Raw genomic sequence first — 21,665 nt, forward strand, 5'->3', positions numbered from 1 at the left:
GGTGTGGGATCGAGATAATAGTGTGTGTGAGTGTTTAACACATACTCACAGACACTAAGGACTGCCATTAGTAGCTTTTGCTGCTGGGGTCCTAAGATCAGTTCGGCACTAGACAGTCAGAGTGCAAATACTGTAAGGTGTGTGGGTGCATCAGGTTGTGGTTCGGTGTCAGTGACCGTAGAGTGCAAGGATGGCCAGTGGCACCAGGAGCAGAACCAATGAGATATCCAATGCTCCAGATGGTAGGGGGGAGGTGGAAGTCGATATCGCTCCAGAAGGAGGGGAGGACCGCCCACCACCTGCCCATCCCTCCCAGCCTGGCAGGCTCTGACCCCCTCATGCAAGTTGCCCTTGTGAGTCTCCAGGCTGGGGACAGGGCCATCTTACAGACCCTCATGGAGGAACGTAACGAGGCGTGCAAGCACCAGGAACATCTCAAGGCAGCAGCAGCAGAACGCAAGTGGGAGCACGAGCACCAGGAGAAAATGTTTCAGCTCCAGCTTCAGTGGCAGTCGCCAGCAAGTACCGAGTCCCCTGAGATCAAAGTCCTGAAGCTACAGGCGGAGGACTTCCCCCTGCTGGACAAAGGAGGGGACTTGGACACTTTTTTGCTGGCATTTGAAAAAACATGCCGACAGTACCATCTGCCTGAGGACCAAGTGGGTCCGGTTCTTAACCCCTCGCCTTAGGGGTAAGGACCTGGAGATCTTTGGGTACCTGCCCAGTGAGACCACCCTGAGCTATGAGGGCATCAAGCAGGCTCTGGTCTGGCAGTACAACCTGACCCCTGAGACAAACCGGAAGAACTTCCGGAGTTTTCAGCGGGGTCCCGCAGACAGCTGGATCGATCACATGCGGGCCCTACTGAGAGCAGTTGATCAATGGACCACAGGACTGGAGCTCACCACTGTCCAGCAGCTGAAGGAACTCATCGCGACTGAGCAGTTTCTGTGGAACTGCCCGGAGGACCCAACAGTACCTCCGTGACCGGAAGCCGCAGGGGGCCTGTGCAACAGCAACACTTGCAGACGAGTATTCCAACAGGACTCCAGAGGCCAGGAAACTTGCCAGCTGGAGAAGGAGTAAGTCGAACATGGTGCCAGCTGTCCCTGCCCCCAAGCCCAAGGGGGCACCTACCCATGCTTCCCTCTCTACGCCGGTAGGGGAACCCCGACTGTGTCACCTTTGCTGACAGCCGGGCCACTTCAAAGCCATGTGCCCCCAGTGCCAGAAGGGCCTGCCCCCGTCCCAGAGACCGGCCACTGTTTTGTGTGTGGGTGGGGGTGGTGGGAGGTCCCTTGACAACCTGCAAACTGTCACCATAGACCAGGCTAGGGCCGTGGGACTTCGAGACCCTGGCGCTGAGATGACTCTGGTGCGGCCTGAACTGGTGTCGTCCCAGGATCTGATACCTGGAAAAACTCTCGCCGTCTCCGGGATTGGAGGCGTCCAGTCGGTGCTGCCCGTCGCCAGGGTGTATTTGGACTGGGGCTCCAGAAGGGGAGTGCGGGAGGTGGGGGTAACTCCGAACATTGTTTTACTTGGGAGGATCTTGGGCCGGCTAGTGTCCCCCTATGTGGCCACTGAACCCCCAAGGCCTGACTCCCCGGACAACATCATGTCCACCCTTATTGATTCCAATGTTATTTACATGCCCACTGATGCGGGGGTGGGTGATGTACTGTGTCCCTCTCCCCTGGGGGGGGGGGGGGATTGATCAAGTTGGCTGTGATAAAGCCTTAGAGTATGGCCAGCCAGCTAGCTGGAACAGTTCGTCCTCTGAGGATGACCGACAGGGGGTAAACAGCTGAGAAGGAGGAGCATGCCATGGAGGGTGGGGCAGTCCCAGGAGAGATAGGTCTCCCATGTAAAGCCGCATGGCAGGGTTCCCCCACAACCGGGATGTCAGACGGAGGCCAAGAGACAGGTCCCGGGGAGCTGACCGAAGACGGGGCAGTTTCGTCTATTCTGGCCATGTCCAGTCAGGGGTTTTAGGCGGCGTTAAAGACTGACGACAGCCTGAGGCTATGTGCCCACGTAGCAGATTTGATGCAGAGCGTTTTTGCCTCTCTGGCAGAAAAAAACGCATGCAGATTTACATGCATTTTTTCTGCCAGAGAGAAGCGTTTTTTCAGCGTTTTTGCAACCGTTTTTTCAAGCACTTTTCCAAGGGATTTTGAGCATCACTTGGAAAAGTGCTTGACAAGTTGGTCACACAATATAAATCCATGCAACCGGCATGGATTTATATTGTGTGACCAACTTATGCTGCTTTAAATGCAGCATCAATAGTAAAAAAAGAATTAAAACGTTAGAAAAACCAGGGGAGGAGTCCTGAGGAGATAATTTGCATATTCCCACTGCATTTTGGGGTAAGTGAAGAGTCTCCGCGAGCTCAAAGAACACTGGATTTTGGCTGTTGGAGCTGAAAAGAGGACATCGGTAAACCAGGGGAGGAGTCCTGAGGAGATAATTTGCATATTCCCACTGCATTTTGGGGTAAGTGAAGAGTCTCCGCGAGCTCACAGAACACTGGATTTTGGCTGTTGGAGCTGAAAAGAGGACATCAGTAAACCAGGGGAGGAGTCCTGAGGAGATAATTTGCATATTCCCACTGCATTTTGGGGTAAGTGAAGAGTCTCCGCGAGCTCAAAGAACACTGGATTTTGGCTGTTGGAGCTGAAAAGAGGACATCGGTAAACCAGGGGAGGAGTCCTGAGGAGATAATTTGCATATTCTCACTGCATTTTGGGGTAAGTGAAGAGTCTCCGTGAGCTCAAAGAACACTGGATTTTGGCTGTTGGAGCTGAAAAGAGGACATCGGTAAACCGGTGGAGGAGTCCTGAGTAGATAATTTGCATATTCCCACTGCATTTTGGGGTAAGTGAAGAGTCTCCGCGAGCTCAAAGAACACTGGATTTTGGCTGTTGGAGCTGAAAAGAGGACATCGGTAAACCGGGGGAGGAGTCCTGAGGAGATAATTTGCATATTCCCACTGCATTTTGGAGTAAGTGAAGAGTCTCCGCGAGCTCAAAGAACACTGGATTTTGGCTGTTGGAGCTGAAAAGAGGACATCGGTAAACCGCGCGCCGGGAGGCGCGCGCATTTTGAAGCTTTTTTTCACTGTTTTCAGAACATTAACAGTAAGAACATGGAAGAGTCCAGGAGCCATTTGGTGAGCTGCATATCCTGCTACATGTTCACAGACTTGCCAGTGGAAAAGCCAAACTTCACATGCCAGAAATGCAAGCTTGTGTCCCTGTTGGAGGAAAAGTTGCGAAATCTAGAAGAGAGGTTAACTACCTTGAAAATCATTAAGGAAGGTGAAGAGTTCTTAGACAGAGCAGAATTATCTCTTCATGATTCAGAAAGAGAAGAAATTCGAACTGCACCTGATGAAACAGAGGAATGGAAGCATGTGACCCACAGAAGCAGGAGGATCGAGAGGCCGTCAGCACCCATACTGCTCAGGAACCAGTACCAGGCTCTCACGCAGGAGAACCATGAAGAAATGCAGCAAAATAAGACTTTGCCAGCAATGAATAACCTTGTAAGCCCTCAGAATCCTCCTGGATGGAGAAAGAAGAATGTTGTGAAGAAAAAACGGAGAGTGGTGGTCATGGGGGATTCCCTGCTAAGAGGAACAGAGGCCGCTATCCGCAGACCAGACATAACCTCAAGAGAAATGTGCTGTCTTCCAGGAGCAAAAATTAAAGATGTGTCTGACAGGATATCAAGACTCTTCAGACCTACAGATCACTACCCATTCCTGCTAATACATGTGGGGACAAATGACACCGCAAGAAAGGACCTGGAAACCATCTGCAGTGACTTTGAAGACTTAGGCAAGAAAGTGAAAGAATTGGGAGCGCAGGTGGTCTTCTCATCCATCCTCCCAATGGATGGCCATGGAACAATGAGGTGGAATAAGATTCTACAGGTGAACAACTGGCTACGTCGATGGTGCCTTCAACAAGGATTTGGATTTCTGGATCACGGAATGAATTACCTATATGATGGACTACTTGCTAGAGATGGGGTGCACCTTACGAAGACTGGAAAACGTGTATTTGGAAGTCGCCTTGCTACACTCATCAGGAGAGCTTTAAACTAGAACAATGTGGGAAGGTAAGCAAAAGGCCAGAAAAAGCCATACAGCTGACAAATACTATTGAGATCTCTGCTACTGGAAGTGGAAAGGAAGAACAAAGACAAAACAATTTAAATAATAAAAATATGGGAGGAAGAGAAACCAATCACAAACTAAAATGTTTTTATACAAATGCACAAAGCATGGGCAACAAACAAGGAGAATTGGAACTACTAATGCAGGAAAAGGAATATGATGTCATTGGAATCACTGAAACTTGGTGGGACGATACACATAATTGGAATACAAGGCTAAAAGGATACAACTTATTTGCAAGAAACAGACTTGATAAACGAGGAGGAGGTGTCGCATTGTATGTTAGAAAAGCGTATATCTGCACAGAGATTGAAACTTCAGAGACTGGGAGTTCTGTGGAAAATGTTTGGGTAAGAATACAAGGAGAGAACAACGGAAAGGACACCATTGTAGGCATTTACTACAGGCCACCTGGGCAAGCTGAAGATATGGATGAACTCTTTATGTATCAAATGACCAAGTTCTCCAAAAAATATGACGTAGTGGTCATGGGAGATTTCAACTATCCAGACATTTGTTGGGAATCTCTCTCAAGTAAAACTAACAGGTCAAGCAAATTCTTATCCTCTCTTGCTGACAACTTTATCTTCCAAAAGGTAGGGGAGAAAACAAGGGGATCTGCTACTTTGGATCTAATCCTTATAAACAGGGAGGAAATGGTTGAGGAGGTAAAGGTGGCTGGGTCCCTAGGAGGCAGCGATCATGCTATTATAGAATTTTGGATAACTAGAGGAGGAAGACATGTGAAGACTCAAACTTCAAGGTTAGATTTTAGAAAGGCAGATTTTAAGAGTCTCAGAAAGAGAATAGGAGGGATCCAATGGCTGGATTTCCTTAAGGACAAAAATGTCCAGGAAGGATGGGAAATTTTTAAAAATGAGATTCTCAAAGCACAATCGTTAACAATCCCGAAAAGTAGGAAGAATGGGAAGCATTTAAGGAAACCAGGATGGATGAACACAGAACTTAAACACATGCTAAAAAGAAAGAAAGAAATGTTTATCAAATGGAAAGAAGGAGGCATATCTAAAGAAGATTATAATGCAGTCTGCAGATCCTGCAGGGCTCGTATCAGGTTAGCTAAAGCGGACAATGAATTAAGGCTTGCAAGAAATGTCAAAAGCAATAAAAAAGGATTTTGGGGGTATGTCAAAAGTAAAAGAAAAGTCAAAGATGCTATAGGATTTTTACAGGATGAAAATGGAGAAATGGTAAGAGAGGATGTTGAGAAGGCCGAACTTTTTAACTCCTATTTTGCATCTGTTTTCTCTCAGAAAGAAAATGTAACATCAACTGATCTTCACTGTCCTTTTAAAGGAATAGAGGAATCCAAGTTATCTGTAAACAGAAAGATTGTGAGGGAATATTTAGCTAACATAAATGAGTTCAAGTCTCCAGGTCCAGATGAATTACACCCCAGAGTACTGAAGGAGATCGTAGAAGAAATTTTAGAACCACTCTCCATAATCTTTGAAAATTCTTGGAGAACAGGAGAAGTCCCAGAAGACTGGAGAAGAGCAAATGTTGTTCCTATCTTCAAAAAGGGGAAGAAGGTGGACCCAGGGAACTATAGGCCGGTGAGTCTGACTTCTATACCAGGAAAGATCTTTGAACAAATTATTAAACAACATGTATGTAAGTACCTGGATAAGAATGAAGTGATTAACCAGAGTCAGCATGGGTTTGTAACTAACAAGTCATGTCAGACTAACTTAATTTCCTTCTATGACAGAATCACTGACTGGGTGGATCAGGGAAATGCTGTAGATATAGTATATCTTGACTTCAGCAAAGCATTTGACAAAGTATCTCACACCATCCTTATTGAAAAAATGACCAAGTATGCAATGGACCAGGCAACTGTTAGGTGGATTCATAACTGGCTTAGTGATCGGACTCAAAGGGTGGTTGTAAATGGCTTCACATCCAGCTGGATGAATGTCTCAAGTGGGGTACCACAGGGCTCCGTCCTGGGACCTGTATTGTTCAACATCTTTATCAATGATTTAGATGAAGGAATTGAGGGTAAACTGATTAAATTTGCTGATGACACAAAGCTAGGAGGGATAGCTAATACTAGCGAAGAGAGAGAGAGGATTCAAAAAGACCTAAATAAACTGGAGCAGTGGGCAGCAACCAACAGAATGTTTTTTAACAGGGAAAAATGCAAAGTACTACATCTGGGCAATAAAAATGAAAAAAGCATATACAGAATGGGAGGAATAGAGCTAAGCAACAGTACATGTGAAAAAGACTTAGGTATACTAATAGATCATAGACTGAACATGAGTCAACAGTGTGATGCAGCAGCAAAAAAGGCAAATACAATTCTGGGATGTATTAACAGAAGCATACAGTCTAGATCACGTGAAGTCATTATCGGTCTTTACTCCTCTTTGGTCAGACCTCATCTGGAATACTGTGTACAGTTTTGGGCACCACATTTTAAAAAAGACATAGACAAACTGGAGCAAGTTCAGAGAAGAGCGACCAGAATGGTGACTGGTCTGCAAACCATGTCCTATGAGGAACGGTTGCAGGATTTGGGAATGTTTAGCTTGCAAAAAAGAAGACTGAGAGGAGACTTAATAGCTGTCTACAAATATGTCAAGGGCTGTCACATTGTAGAAGGATCATCTTTATTCTCATTTGCACAAGGAAAGACTAGAAGCAATGGGATGAAACTAAATGGGAGGAGACACAGATTAGATATTAGAAAAAACTTTTTGACAGTTAGGGTGATTAATGAGTGGAACAGGCTGCCACGAGAGGTGGTGAGTTCCCCTTCAATGGACGTCTTCAAACAGAGGCTGGACAGAAATCTGCCTGAGATGATTTAGTGAATCCTGCTTTGAGCAGGGGGTTGGACCAGATGACCCAGGAGGTCCCCTCCAACTCTACCATTCTATGATTCTATGAAATAAAAAAAAACTGTCTACTCACCTCTACCGGTCTGCTCCCAGCAGCGTCCACTCTCTTCGGCGTCCCGCGGTCTACTTGCAGGACCTGCGGTGACGCCATTTAGTCAGCTGATGGTCACATGACCATCACCTGACCGCTGACGTCAGCTGTCATGTGACCATCAGCTGACTAAAAGACGTCACCGCAGGCCCTGCCAGTACACCGCGGGACGCCGAAGAGAGAGGACGCCGCTGGGAGCAGACTGGAGATGTGAGTATACATGTTTTTTTTATTTTTATCTTTTTTATTTCTTTTTTTTCACCGCATGGTAGCCCGGATGAAGAGGAGTTGTAGTCTCCCCTTCATCCCGGGTACCACAAGCACTGCGATTCCGCAGCAAATTCGTGGCCATTGAATTTAATTAAAACGCAGCAAATCCACATATACCTGCGGGTTTGCTGCGCTTCAATGTTCCTCAATGGCCGCGAATTTGCAGCGTAATCGCAGTAGAAATGGTCACGCAGCGTTTTGCAACGCAATGTGAAATTCGGCGAGCTACTTAGCGCATCATGTGCACAGCACATCCGAATTCACATTGCTTTGCATGGCAGACTGTTTTACAAGCGTTTTTTTGCGGCGTTTTCGCGGACATAAAAATGCTACAAAAACGCTACGTGGGCACAGGGCCTGAGAGCTCTTAAGGAGAAGGCGGCACAGCCTCCCTCGGACTCAGACCTTGAGCGGGTGGTCTGGGATCAGGGACGGCTGTACCAGGTAACAGTCCAGCGAGGTTCACCGGAGGTGTGGCCCAGGGACCGACAGTTAGTGGTAGCCTATCCATTCTGGGCGGAGTTGTTGCAGATGGCGCACGAGATTCCGATGGCCGGACATCTAGGGATCCATAAGACCAAGGCCAGGTTAGCCCAGCATTTCTACTGGCCAAGGATGGGGGCCGAGGTGACTGCCTACTGTCGTTCTTGTGACACCTGCAAGAGAGTGGGGAAGGCGGGGTGGCGCCCCAAAGCCTCACTGGTAACTCTGCCCATCATTGAAGAGCCTTTCAGGAGAGTAGCTGTGAATTTGGTTGGCCTGATAGCCACTCCCAGCAGCTCTGGGAAACGATTCATACTGAAAGTAGTGGACTATGCCACCCGGAAGCGGTAGCCTTGTCGTCCATTCGGGCCGACAAGGTGGCCACCGCCTTACTGGAGATTTTCTCCCGAGTGGGTTTTCCCCAGAAAATGCTCACCGACCTGGGGACCCAGTTCATGTCGCAGCTGATGGAGTCCCTCTGTAAGCAAATACAAGTGCAACATCTGGTGACCCACAGACCAATGACCTGTGCGAACGGTTCAATGGCACCTTCAAGCAGATGCTTAAGATGTTGGACAACTGCCACGGGTGCAACTGGGAGCGGTACCTCCCACACCTGCTATTTGCCTACCAGGAGGTTCCACAGGCCTCAACGGGGTCCTCCCCCTTTGAGCTCCTCCCCCTTTGAGCTCCTGTATGGCCGGCGTGCACGGGGCCCTCTGACTCTGGTGAAGGTCTGGGAAGGGTACTTAGCCACCCCTGGAGTGTCGATCACCGAATAGGTCCTGCACTTCGGTGACAAAATGCAGGCCTTGGCGCATCTGGTGCACAACAATATGACGCGAGCCCAGGCCGACCAGAAGCGATGGTACGACCAGAATGATTATGAGAGGACCTACCAGGTGGGTTAAAAGGTGTGGGTACTGGTCCCCGTACCCCAGGACAAGCTTCAGGCGGCCTGGGAAGGCTCGTACCTCATGCACCAGCAACTCAATGCCGTGACGTACCTAGTCACCCTGGACCACGCCCGGGGAAGGCTGAAGGCACATCATGAACGGGAGGCCTGCGCCATTTCCGTATGCAATCTGCCAGAGGAGGGAGAGGCGGAGACCCTCCCGGACATGATCGCCCAGGCCAGGGCGGGTGGGACCATCGAGGACGTGGAGGTTTGCCATCAGCTGTTGTCAGACCAACGGTCCCAGCTGTGGACAACCCTGCACCCCTTCCGGGATTTGTTCAGAAACAAGCCTGGAAGGACAGAGTTGGTTGTCCATCATGTGGACACCGGGAATCACTCCCCAATCTGGCGCTCAGCATATCGGGTCTCCCTGGAAGTGCAGCAGCACATGCGCCAGGAGATTGAGGAGATGCTGAAGCTGGGTGTCATCCAACCCTCCAGCAGTGCTTGGGCCTTGCCTGTGCTCCTCGACCCAAAGAAGGACCGGACAACCCGATTCTACGTGGACTACAGTGGGCTCAGCGCTGTCACGGTCACCGATGCGTACCCAATGCCGCACATCGATGACCTGCTCGATCAGCTGGCCGGGGATAAGTACCTGACCATCATGGATCTGAGCAGGGAATATTGGCAGATTCCCCTAACACCGAGGCATGGGAACGCTCTGCCTTTATCACCCCATTCGGACTGTACGAGTCCACGGTGATGTCTTTCGGCATGAAGAATGCCCCTGCCACTTTTCAGCGGATGTTCAACACGCTGCTCAAGGGACTCAAGGGGAATGCGGCCGCGTACATGGATGACACTGACATCTTCAGTCCCACCTGGGAGGATCACCTAGAGCATCAGGCTCAGGTGCTCGGGCTGATCCAACGGGCAGGCTTGACCATTAAGCTGGAAAAGTGCCAGCTGGGTATGAGTGAGGTCTACTACCTGGGATAATGGGTAGGTGGGGGCGCTCTGAAGCCAGAGCCCGGGAAGGTGGATGCCATCGCATCCTGGCTCACTCCCCAGGACCAAGAAACAGGTGATGTCCTTCCTGGGCACCGCCGGGTACTACAGGAGGTTCGTCCCTCACTATAGTAGCCTGGCAAAGCCCCTGACGGACCTCACCAAGAGGAAGCTACCCTCCGCAGTTGATTTGACAAATGACTGTGAGACGGCCTTCCGGGCACTGAAGACCGCCCTTTCTAGCTCCCCGGTACTAGAGGCAGCCGACTTCATGTGACCGTTTGTAGTGCACACCGACGCCAGTGACTTTGGCCTCGGTGCGGTGGTCAGCCAGGTCGATTCTACGGGCCATGAACACCCCGCTTTGTAACTGAGCCAGAAGCTCCTGCCGAGGGAGGTGGCCTATTCCACGATGGAAAAGGAATGTCTGGCAATTGTTTGGGCCCTGCAGCGTCTGCAGTCATACTTGTACAGACGCCAGTTCACCGTGGAAACAGACCACAACTCCCTCGGCTGGTTACACACCGTGTCCGGAACGAATGGGAGGCTGCCATTCGCCACAGAAAGGGCCGCGAGCATGGCAATGCCAACGGCTTATCCCAACAAGGGGAAGCTGTGGATGGGCGCGTGGGGGAACACCGAGTGATGCTGCCCCCTAGCGCCCTCTAAAGGGGGGAGGTGTGAAGAATATTCTAGAATAATCACATGTGCCCTGGTTGTCAGGTTTCCAGACACAGAATGCTGTTTTGTTAAGGTACTATATTTCAATACCGAGTTGTGGGAGAACTATATGTCCCAGCTCTTCACAAAATGGATTTTCTAACTCAGGGGGAGATAGCGAATGCCAGACTGCATCCTAGCCCAATCTAGCATGTAGGGACGAGGAGATACATGTCCCAGCCTTTTGGAACCTCCTAAAACCAGTGTGTTTGGTTTCCACACGTAGCAGGGGCCCATGCAGGTCCGTTGACACCAGAACCGGTTCCCTGGGACCTTCCAGTAAGGAGGTATGGGCCACTTTAGTTCTTGGAGTCCCTTAGCTAGGAAGGAACAGGTGTGGAGACTTGGGGTTGAGCCGGAGGGCGGGAGTGGGAGTTCCCAGAGAGTTTGAAGATCTTTGTAGCCAAAAGCCTATTGTCTTTTCCTGGGGAAGCTCGTGACATCAAGAAGTGTGGGAGAAGTCCAGCAACCAAGCCGAGTCCAAAACCTTCCTCATGTGGTTGACGATCCCCCGAGCCATGCGTTCCATCTACCGGTAACTGACTTTAAGATCTGTTATGCTTGCTGTACCATGCTTTTGTATTTGTAACTCTGACCACTGTATATGTATAACCTTGTGTATATAGTAGATTGCTTAGTGAGCCCTTATGGCGATTAAATATATAATTTTAATCTTGGGCTCTTCTTGTATCTCCATCCACGAACCCTACGTCTGTTGTTTGGTCCAACGAACGCGCTACCGGGCTGGTTTCCAGCCCGAAATAAGTCTGTTATATCAAATAGAAACTGGTGACAGCTCTAACGAGGCCTACAAGGCTCTGCTTCACTGGAGTAGTGAAAGAGCCTCTCAGCCTGTCGAGAATGTGGGAGAGTGTGGGGCCACGTCAGCATCTGAGTGGACCACTTTGTCCCACTCCCTGGTGCCTCTCTGTACCTGTGTGGACAGGAGGTGACGGTGTAGAACTGTGCCGATCTGGCCTACGCGTCCTTGAGGGGGTATCACGTGCTCTGTCTGGAGTAGTGTGACGTCAGGCGGGTGGCAGGGTGAGGATCCACCGGAAGAAGCGGTGACAGCGGGATTCTGCGGGGCCCCCCTGGTGCCGTTTCTTCACATAATACTGAAGGTGGGAATGTGGCCTAATATTGGTATTTTCACGCAGGTGGGCTGTTTACCTGGAAAAACCTGGAACTCTTACCTGGAAAAGGCTACACCAACTGTAGTTCAGGTTGGAACTTTTGCATGCTTCTCTGTTGTCCTCTCTAAAGCCCTGGGGTAGTTAATTTAGAGTGCTAATCACTCCCACTTGCAGGCTAGCTATGGTGCAAGGGTTTCTCTTCTGTTGCATAGTGTCTCCTCCTTCTTCATATCTGCATTATATGTGTTTGACCTCTACTAGTGGAAAAGAGGAACGCTTGCTCTCTTTAACATTATCAGGACAGATCGCTGTAATGGCACTGGTCCTACACTGCCCCGTAACCCAGCCATCTCATGTAACCCTCACTCTTGGTAAGCAGCACTTTTGACTACATCACAGCTACCCAGTCTCACCCTGCTTAAGCATTATTTTACCCAGGGGTTATCTACCATAAGCTTGTTAGCATTAATTTCAGTTACTTGCATCACTCATGCATCTTACTTCAATTTTTTTTATAAATCTGTCGTTAAAAGGGATAACGTCACCCCTTGTGGAGAGTAACATGCATGGCATGCCAGTGAAAGGAGACTTACAGGCCATGCAATGCTCCTATGGGGAAATAAATATGCAAATAGTCTCTTCAAAGAGGAAGGGGACTTGAACTCTAGTGCCACCAATTGGAAGTAGCAATCCTAAATGTTTGTATCAACCCTTTAACGAGCTTTGCCACATGACTTAGGATAAAAACAAAACCAGAATCTCAATCTCCCAACACGTGTTTCAGGGTGTTGCCCCTCCTCAGTGCAAAGAAAGAGATGTGATTTGGCTATATGAGAGGCTTCTGACTTACCCTTTAGACCTCAGTCAGAGGCATCTCATACAGCCAAATCAGATCTCCTGCTTTGCACTGTGGAGGGGTAACACCCCAAAACACGTGTCTGCAAATGGAGTTCCTGATTTGGCTTTAATCCTAAGTCATATTACAAGGCTCATTAAAGGGTTGATATTGACGTTTAAGATTGATACCTCCAATAGGTGGCACTAGAGTTCAAGTCCTCTCTGAAGAGGCAATTTCATATTATAAATCTGTAGTAATGCATCTAGCAAAAAAAGAGTGCATACGTTAATGAAAAGGTTATGATATCACCTAGCATTTGCATACCTCTGGCAGTAAAGATTAAATACAGTATATAATATTATGGCATATAATAACATAAAAATGACATTTTTCTAGTAATAAGGTAACCATGTGATATATCCAACCCATCAGGGTCAATAAAATCCTATCGCAAACACTATTTGGCCATTCCATAAATAAATTCTTGATTATGATCATTTTGTAAAGGTAAAGGTCTGGCCCCCAGAATTTATTAATGCGATACTTACTGCATCAATTCCAGACAGCTGCATACCCATATTGATCACAACCACAGACAGAATCTGCCAGAACAAGGTGTGGTCCCTTAATAGCTGACACACAGAAACAGTATCCACTGAAGTTAGAGACTGCTGCTCTTCCTGCATTTCCTCAATAACATCATGGACATCATACTCTCCAAGAAAACACCGAAGAGCTGAAATAAAGAAAATAAAGATATATTAAAGAGCAAAGTACTGTACTGCACATTCGCCTGCGCTCTTAGGGCTTTCCCCGAACATGTGCATTACAGTACTTTGCTTTGCCCTCAGCAGGGCCAACAGAAGTACTCCTGCGTATGAGCGCAATGCAGAGGAAACTATGTGGATAACTTAGAACACACCATCCACACGAAACAAGAAAAGAGGAGGCGCCAGATCAAGAACAGCGATGCCCATCGGATAAGGCTGCTCCATAGGCAAGTAGAATCAAAGCCATATTTAGTTTTATGGAGAGCGCACTGGGGACATATAGACAGCATTCTAGAATGCTGTCACATAGGGCTTACAGGTGTTGTCCCTACTTTATATGGAAAAAACTTGGTGACAGTTTCCTTTTAAAGGGTTATTCCCAAAATAACAATGCGGTCTTGTAATAAAGTACACATATATTTACTTATTTGTGCCAACATAACTCATTTTTAAATCTGTCCTGTTTTGCACATCTCACCCCCCAAAAAAGTCCCTCGAGGCTCTATTTACCCTCCAGTTGCCACTGGAAACATGTTGTAATTTCACTTCTCCTGGTCCATCATGCACAGTGCAGTGTCTCTCAGCAGGTTTCTTGCCTGCATAGCTATTTTCTGCCTCCAGCACTTTTATAGAGTGTATTTTACCTTTACAAAACACTCTTTGCTTATGTGCACTGTTTGGTCCTGAACAGTACTCAGTCTCAGAGTGGGGGGATAGTCACTAAAATGCAGGAGAGGGAGTGAGGGGGCTGCAGCACTGAGGAGAAGCAGGGTGCTGCTACAGTCCTTCTCATCGTTATTGGCACCCATGAAGTTTAAGTAAATAATGTGGAATATCGCCTGAAAAAAATGAATCAAGTGAAACAGTTATTTTGTATAGAGAACTTGTGTTAAATACAACAAAAGAGCAAATGATAAACAATAATTTAAAACCAAAAACAATGGGAGGGAAAAATTGAAAAACTTAAAGCTTGCTGTGATACTGGTATTGGCACCCTTTACATTAATTTAGTTTGGAAACACATTTTGACTGGCCTGTGGTAAATCACAAAAGAGATTCACCTGTGATTAATTGTTGTTGCCCATGTGACATGAATTAGCCAATGAATGATGACTTCAGTGTTTTAAAAAGCCACATGGTAGGCCCTGTTCCTTTGTCACAATGGTGAAGACAAAGGAGTTGTGTGAGGACATCAAAACTGCTATTATTAGCAAACAGAAGACTTCCAAAGGGTATAAGGCCATCTCCAAAGGCCTTGGTATCCCAATGTCAAAAGTGTGCAATGCTATTAAGAAATTTTCCAAGCATGGAACAGTCAAGAACCTCCCTGTACAGGGGGGAAAGAGGAAAATTAACAAGAGACATCTTTGAAAGTTGGTGCGAATGGTGGAAAAAACACCAAGTCAAACATCCAAAGACCTGAAGGCCAACCTGGAACAGTCTGGGGTCATGGTTTCAACAAGTATCATACGCCGTACACTAAACCAAGCAGAGCTTTATGAGCAAAGGCCAAGGAAGAAACCATTGCTGAAGAAAAGACATAAAAATGAACGACTGATCTTTGTCAAAAAGTAAAGAACGTAGAGGGAGAGGACCAGGTAGCAGCCTTACATATGTCTTCTATTGAGAAACCAGTCTTCTCAGCCCAGAAGGTCGCCACAGCCGGGTGAAATGAGCCTTCAAACTTTCTGGCACGTCCTCTCCGCTAGATGTGTATGCTAGAGAAATGGCCTCCCTAATCCATCTAGCTATGGTGAACTTTGTGACTTTAGACCCTTTCCTAGACCCTTGGTAGGGTGTAAACAATGAGCTATCTTTCCTGAAGTCCTTGGTGACTGAAAAGTACCTAACCACACATCTTCCCACATCCAACGTATGTAATTGCGCCTCTTTCTGATTATTTGTATTGGGACAAAAGGAGGGTAGGGTGACTTCCTGTGGCCTGTGGAAGCGAGTGGCAACTTTAGGGAGATAGGCAGGATCTGGCCTAAAAATCACTCTGTCGTCCAAGATTTTCATAAATGGCGAGGCTATAGACAGGGCCTGAATGTCACTAATCCTCCTGGCCGACGTTAAGGCTATTAGTAAAGCTGCTTTAAGGGAGAGCAAGTGTTGCTGACTCTATTGGCTCAAACGGCAAGCTAGTCAAGACTGTTAGAACCAAATTTAGATTCTAAGGGACCAAACTGTTTTTAACAATGGGTCTGGACCTAAAAGCCACCTTGATAAACCGAGAAACCCAGTAGTTACCTGCTAGATCGCAGCTATATAGGATGCCAAGGGCTGATACCTGAACTTTAAGGGTGCTGGTGGACAACCCTAGCTCAAGACCCTTCTGTAGAAATTCCAGGATTTTTCCTATTGGTGCCCCCTCGTCAACTCTAAACCCTAAAAAAGAATAAGAATTGTTTCCAGGTTCTGGCATAAATCTGGGTTGTAACTGGTTTCCTGCTATGCATCAGGGTGGTTACAAGATTTTGGGAAAAACCTTTTTGTTTTAGCAACGTCCTTTCAAGTTCCATGCCCTCAAGTGGAGACCAGTTGCTTGCGGATGGAATATCGGACCCTGGAAGATGAGATATGGAATATCAGGTAGGACCCAAGGATCTGAGATGGACATGCTCCTCAGACATGAGAACCAGGGTCTCCTGGGCCAGAAGGGCGCTATCAGCAGAACCCTCGCCTTGTCTTCCCTGATCTTCCTTATGACCATGGGAAGTAGCGCCAATGGGAGGGGGGGGTAGGGAGGCATACACCAGGCTGAAATCCCAGGGTACCAGGAGAGCCTCCACAGCTAGTTGATTTTCTCTGGGATTCAGGGAACAGAAAAACCTTGTCTTCCGATTTAATTTTGTGGCCAACAGGTCTATCACCGGAGAGCCCCATCTTCGGACTATTTGGGAAAAAACTTCTTGCTTTAGTTCCCACTTCCCTTGCATCAGAGGATAACGGCTTAGGTAACCTGCTCTGGTGTTTTCTTTTCCCCTTATATGGAGGGCCGTCAAGGAAAGGAGATGACTTTCTGAAACCTGGAAGAGATGATCTGTCACTCTCATCAGCGATTTTGACCATGTACCCCCCCTGGTGGTTCACATAGGCTACCGAAACTCGATTGTCCGAGAGGATCTTTACATTCTGGCCCTGAAGGAAAACCAAGAATCCATTTACCGCCTTGTCTACTGCCAGCAGTTCGTTTGCATTGGAGGGGAGACCCTTTTCACTATCTGACCAGGTCCCCTGAAATACCATATCCCCCAGATGGGCTCCCTACCCTCTGGGACTCGCATCTGTGGTAATCGTTCTAGTGACCCTAAGTACCCAGAGTACCCCTCCGAGATAGGTTCATCTCATCCTGCCATCACTGTAAAGATTTCAATGACCGGGGTGTTAAGGACATCTTCCCTTCTAAGTGCCCTTTAAGAGAAGCTTCATTATGTAACATATCCCATTGTAGAACCCTGGAGTGGTATTGTGCCCACAGAACCCCTGGAATCCAAGATGTCAGGGTTCCCAACAGAGACATTGGCCCCCTAAGGGACATGACTGGATTTGTTATGGCTTTCTTCGCCTGGCTAATTTTTTTAATCTTAGCTTCCGGGAGATAACATTCTTCAGTTTCTGAGTCAAGCATAGTCCCCAAAAACTGCTGAATTTTCGAGGGGACTAATCTGAATTTTTCTAAATTTAGTACCCAGCCCAACTTTTTTAGGATGGTCATTATCTGCACACTGCAGTGCTGGAGCTGCAAACCCCAGGCAGGGGCGCCGCTTCCACAGCCTGCTTCTTCAGCCAAGCAATGCCGAAGCTGCCAACCCCAGGCAGGAGCTCCACTCTACAGCCATCATTTCTCCTACGGTTTCAGCTCCATGGGGTGCACTGTGAGACACCGAATCTTCCACCGCGAGGACAGCTGCGGACCTCCATCTTTGACAGCTAAGCCAGTCACAGGTTTACCCCATCAAGGGCAGGAAACCAGGGAGAGAGGTGCCGCCCCTTTAAAGCCTGTAGGTTTCCTGTCCTTGGTGGGTGGATCTCCTCTCTCATGGTGCTGTCATGGTCGATAAATAGAGGTTTTTGGCAATTCAAAGCAACAGTTTGTTTACAGACGGTGCAATGAAGCTTATAAGGAAAAGAACACCTTGTCAACAGTTAAGCATGTTGGAGGATCCATAAAGCTGTTGGGTGGCTTTGCTGTGTCTGTGGCACCCCTGTGGGTTCAGTCACCACAGAGGTACTGCATCTCACCCAGAGGTGTGGTACCCCACTCTCAGGTAAGGAGGGAGTACTACCCGGGACCCACCCACCTACATCCAACACTACACCACTCCAGACCAGCAGAAGGGGCAAGATGCATTTATCCACTGCTGAGCCCTGTCCCTGGTTGGAAGGGGGGAACCAAGAGAGGGGGAACCATGTAGTGGGTGTGGGTGGAGGAAGTAGTTCAGAGGAGCACCGTCAGGAAGAGTATAAGAAGAAGGGGAACCATTTAGAAAGGGTTCAGAGAGCCAGATTGAGAGTTGGAAGTGGCAGCTCAGAATGAGCTCTGCTCAGGAGAGAGGAGAGCGGGCCTAGTAAGAGAGGCCCAGGAGAGAGAGGACGGGAGCAGAGGGAAGGCTCCAGAGACAGAGGGGATCCCAGGGGCACGGTGAGTGCAGGAAGCCACCCGTGCGCCCGAATCTACACGGACATGGAGGGATCAGGCCGCAGAGGGGACCGACCCCTAAACTAGTGGAGAATAATCAGGCTCAGCTAGATAACCGGAGGCTGCTGTATTTGAAAGGTGCAGCAGCCAACCACCACAATTACATTACCGAAAAGGTGGCCGCATAGGGTCCAGGGGGATTGCAAGTCACCCGACAAGACCCAATGCTACTGGCTTGGGACACTGATTGTGAGGCGCAGGGCAGGAGGACGAGAGCCAGCGCAGGAAAGACGACCGAGAAAGGAACGTAGAACGGGGTCCCGTTTAAGTACTCCTGAGAGGCTTGAGAGTTGCTGAACCCCTTCCCTGGTGAACACAGGACGACGTGGGAGGTTACACACTGGCCCTTGTAACCTGGAGTCTAGAACAACTGTGAGTAAAACCTTGAATACTGCACCCCACGGTGTCTTGGAATTATTGCTGCGCCATCACCAGCCCTGCATTACACCTCACCAACATCATCTACCTCGTAACATCATCATACACTGCCCTGGAGCTTAGCTCTGCCTGTGGAGAGCTGAACCAACTCTGCTTCGACACCATCAGCTCCAGAGGATCTGCACCTCAGCGGCGGCTCCATATAGCCACATACCACAGGTGGCGTCACGAACATTATTATCTTTAAAAACCTTTATCCCCTTTTACTTTTCCCCTTTAATTGACCGCCCTGGGACCGGGTCACTGCCACTGTGACATCCCCAAGCACCGACCGGCCCGGCTACCGAGTACCCCACGGCCCAGTGGGCGCGTCACGTCTGGTACTGGAGGCCTTGAGCGAGTCACAGGAATCATGAAATCAGAGAATTATCAAGAGATTTTAGAGCGAAATGTCCTACCCAGTGTAAGAAAACTTGGTTTAAGTCGAAAATCCAGCAAGACAATGACCCAAAGCACACATCCAAAAGTACACATGAATGGTTGAAAAGGAGAAAATGGACTGTTTTAAAATGGCCAGCAATGAGTCCTGACCTCCATCCCATTGAAAATCTTTGTGGGGAGCTGTAATCTGCCATTGGGAAAAAGAACCCTGCAAACATTCAAGAGCTTGAACAAACTGCAAAGGAAGAGTAGGAGAAAAGTGCAAGAAGCTTATAGATGGCTACAAGAAATGTTTGGAGGCTGTCCGCAATGCCAAAGGGTGTGCAACCAAGTATTAATTAGGGGTGGCTTTATTGCTGAACATGCTCTTTATTCTGTTTCTTAGTTGAAAAACAATGTTTTATTTTGTATTACTTTGAAACACTAATTAAAAAATCCTGAGGATATAACTTTGGTACATTTCCATTTATTTCTAAAGATATTGTAGAGTCTATGAAAAAAAATAAGGGGTGCCAATAATGGTGAGAAGCACTGTAGATAATGTAGTTTAAGCAGTGTAAAAATAGAACTTCCCATTCAGTTATGTGGAGCTGGATGCACAAAGGGCAGATAGATGCAAAAAGACACAAAAGGTACAAGAAGGAAACTTTATTTGACTTAGTCTGCATAGTAATAAGAAGTATGAATGTACTGTTTTTTGCAAAAAATTATACAATTGTCGGAATAACTTTTTAATATATTATGGAAGTTTGTGGGGCAACCATAGTATCCAATGCTAACCACTGAGCCACCCAATCTCTCATTCAATATAAGATAATTACTACATATGTTGTATCAGGACTCCGGAATCTCAAGTGATAGTACCCATAGGTGCCAATTTGCAATGAATTAGCAACTAAAGTTATACAGAAATCTTAGAATAAGAGATCTTTACCAAATGCTTAATATTTTAAATCATGTGATTGTCAAGCTGGATTTTTATAGGCAAGTATCAGTTATATTCCTCAAGTAGCTGCCTCCTTAAATCCTGTGAGCAGGTATATCTCAGAAAAATCATTTGGTCCTATAACTACAACCTTATTAACCACAATAAAAAATTGTCTGTTTACCATCTGTACCAAAAATAAAAACTGTCAAGGCCTACCAGCGGTGAAGCTAAAAGCACCTGGGGCCTGACAGATGGCAGACTTTATAGCTCAGAAGTCTTGCGGCAGTGCGATACAGCGATATCATGGCACAGTGCTCCCAATTTAGAAAGTGCAAAATAGCCCAATCTGGAGATACCATGATTGCAAAGAACAGAGAATAAAGCTGACTGACACAACAGCTCCGAGTGTGCCCCCCAGAATATTAGAGAAGTCATTCCCCAGATTCACTGCTGAGGTTCTACTACATTTTGCTGATTTTAATTGCTGTCCTACATAACTTAATTACGTTATTTCCAAACGTCACATAATTTGGGTATTTCAGTGACAGATCTTAAAAGGGAACCGATCACCAGTTTGAGTCTCTGAACAAATGCCACCACCTTTATCTGCTCCTCTGCTGCATTCCACAAACGTGTCTATGGTGGCGCCCAGGGGATGGGGACTACTCGGCGCCCGGGCCTTAATGCCTGGTCTTGGGGGATGTCGCGGTGGTCGGCTCCCGGGCCCGTACCCTGGGGTCTCTCTTAAAAAAGGGGAAAATAAAATGTCAAAGTTTGTGACGCCACCTGTGGTGTCTGGTGAGGATCACCAGGGGTGCGGCAGTTCACTGAGGCCGGTGTTACGGCAGCTTTGATGGTGTAGATCCCCACAGGTTGAGCTAGTCCTCAGGGCAGTGATGTTTGACGAGGTGCACGATATGGCGGTGACCCAGCCAGGTCCAAGGAAGGACAGGGGACACACACACACGGTTTGCTTCTGTACCTTTTACTGGTGGAAATGCAGGTACCGTCCAGAGCACTGTAGGGTGAGGGGTGCACCCAATGCTACTCACTCCTCTAGTCTTCGGCCTACTCGGGCCCTCACTAGGCTATACACACTGGCAGTTAGCTGGCTGCCTCTTCTGCTGCTCTCTGAGCGTCAGCAACGCTCCTAGCTCACTTAACTCGAGCTGCTTGATTCTGACTGAGCTCCACTGCAGACTGACCTGTTTCTCTGTCTCACTCTGCAGGAACTGGCTGTGGACTCCAGACTGTTCTGTCTCCTCTCACTTCCTGAGGAGAACTAACTAACAGACTGACTCTGCCTAGCTCCATCCTCCGTATTTATATCCCTATCCGGGCTCCCTCTGGTAATCTGAGGTAGAGTGGAGGTGTGTGTATGCTCTGAGGGCCTCTTGCAGAGAAAACCTGAAATGCACCTGACTCACCCCCTGGGCCAGTGCTGTAGTGCGGCGCGCGAGGGGGATACCCGGAGCCGGATCCGATGGGGGTAGTAGTCTTCGTGTGGCGGTGACCCGGTCCGCGCCCAGGGTGGTCAAACTTAGTGGCGGTTATTGGTATGATGGTATTAGTGTCCGACTACGCCACCCGTTGAATGCGGTTATGAAACCGCCGCTGCAGGGCAGACCGCTGAGGCCGGTGGTATAGGTGTGCAGCAATGTTGATATAACCCCCAACGGGAGAGGTATGGCCTCAGGGCAGCGGATGTGGATGATGTTGGGAGTGATGGTGTGGATGTCCCAGCACTAACGGTGCGACCAGGAAGCACGGAAACGCGAGGGTACAGTTCAGGGCCTTTACTGATGGTACAAGGCAAATTCCCCCGGGAGTACTGGCTAGTAGTTGGGGCCTGGTTAGTCTGCGAGTAAGCCGGAGTTCCCCTGGCCAGGTGGAGTTGTAGGCCTTCCCGTTAGTCTGTACCCTTCCTGGCTACCCTGCTTTCG

General features: G+C 48.1%; 1 protein-coding gene across 1 annotated transcript in view; it reads right to left on the reverse strand.

The window, feature by feature from the left end:
- Positions 1-21,665, reverse strand: part of LOC141273446 (solute carrier family 2, facilitated glucose transporter member 9-like) — a 176,782-nt gene that overhangs the window by 50,566 nt on the left and 104,551 nt on the right. The window contains exon 7 of the mRNA XM_073685286.1: positions 13,052-13,239. Coding sequence (XP_073541387.1) covers positions 13,052-13,239 — 188 coding nt within the window. The remainder of the gene's footprint in view (positions 1-13,051; positions 13,240-21,665) is intronic.

Source organism: Phyllobates terribilis, unplaced genomic scaffold, assembly GCF_046119375.1.
Source record: "Phyllobates terribilis strain yellow unplaced genomic scaffold, ASM4611937v1 Scaffold_5__5_contigs__length_657084704, whole genome shotgun sequence".
NCBI classification, from domain to species: domain Eukaryota; kingdom Metazoa; phylum Chordata; class Amphibia; order Anura; family Dendrobatidae; genus Phyllobates; species Phyllobates terribilis.